The sequence below is a fragment of the Penaeus monodon genome, chromosome 28 (assembly GCF_015228065.2).
Source record: "Penaeus monodon isolate SGIC_2016 chromosome 28, NSTDA_Pmon_1, whole genome shotgun sequence".
Taxonomy (NCBI): Eukaryota; Metazoa; Arthropoda; class Malacostraca; order Decapoda; family Penaeidae; genus Penaeus; species Penaeus monodon.
In genome coordinates this window covers 34,794,959-34,795,409 of record NC_051413.1, presented here as the reverse complement: position 1 = coordinate 34,795,409, position 451 = coordinate 34,794,959, and the positions used below count along the sequence as shown (strand labels likewise).

Genomic DNA, 451 nt, shown 5'->3' with positions numbered 1-451 from the left:
TTTTAAAAGTCGTGTAGTCAGCACAGGTAATTCTCTTCTATCAATGCAGGTGAGGCACATCATCACATCACATGAGCTGCTTCCCAAATTCAAGACTTTATTGCACAAGTGTCCCCTGGTAACACACATCACTTACTTCCGTGATCAGCTGAAGCCCACAGAGCTCACAGGCTACAAGGATGGCATTGAATTCAACTCCTTCGAGGAGGTGATCACCAAGGGGAAAACAAGCGACTACTCAGGTGAGAAGTGCTTTTGGGAACTGTGATTAGAAGTGGGGAGACAGGTGAGCAGTATTGAGCTGAGCACATACGGATAGAGGGGGAATGATGCGGGATATAATTTCCTACCCTTCATCTCCCGTCTGGCATTGCTCTCAGAACAATTCTGGGAAAGAGTCAGTAGATCCTGAAAGGTTTGTTGTAATAAACTGGCCTTCCCTTTTGAAAGA

At 45.7% G+C, this 451-nt stretch overlaps 1 protein-coding gene across 1 annotated transcript in view; it reads left to right on the top strand.

Annotated features, from left to right (window-relative positions):
- Positions 1-451, top strand: part of LOC119591546 (long-chain-fatty-acid--CoA ligase 4-like) — a gene marked incomplete at its 5' end in the record, with an annotated part of 40,482 nt that overhangs the window by 33,480 nt on the left and 6,551 nt on the right. Inside the window, 1 exon segment of the mRNA XM_037940297.1 lies at positions 50-242. Within this exon segment, the coding sequence (XP_037796225.1) occupies positions 50-242 (193 nt within the window).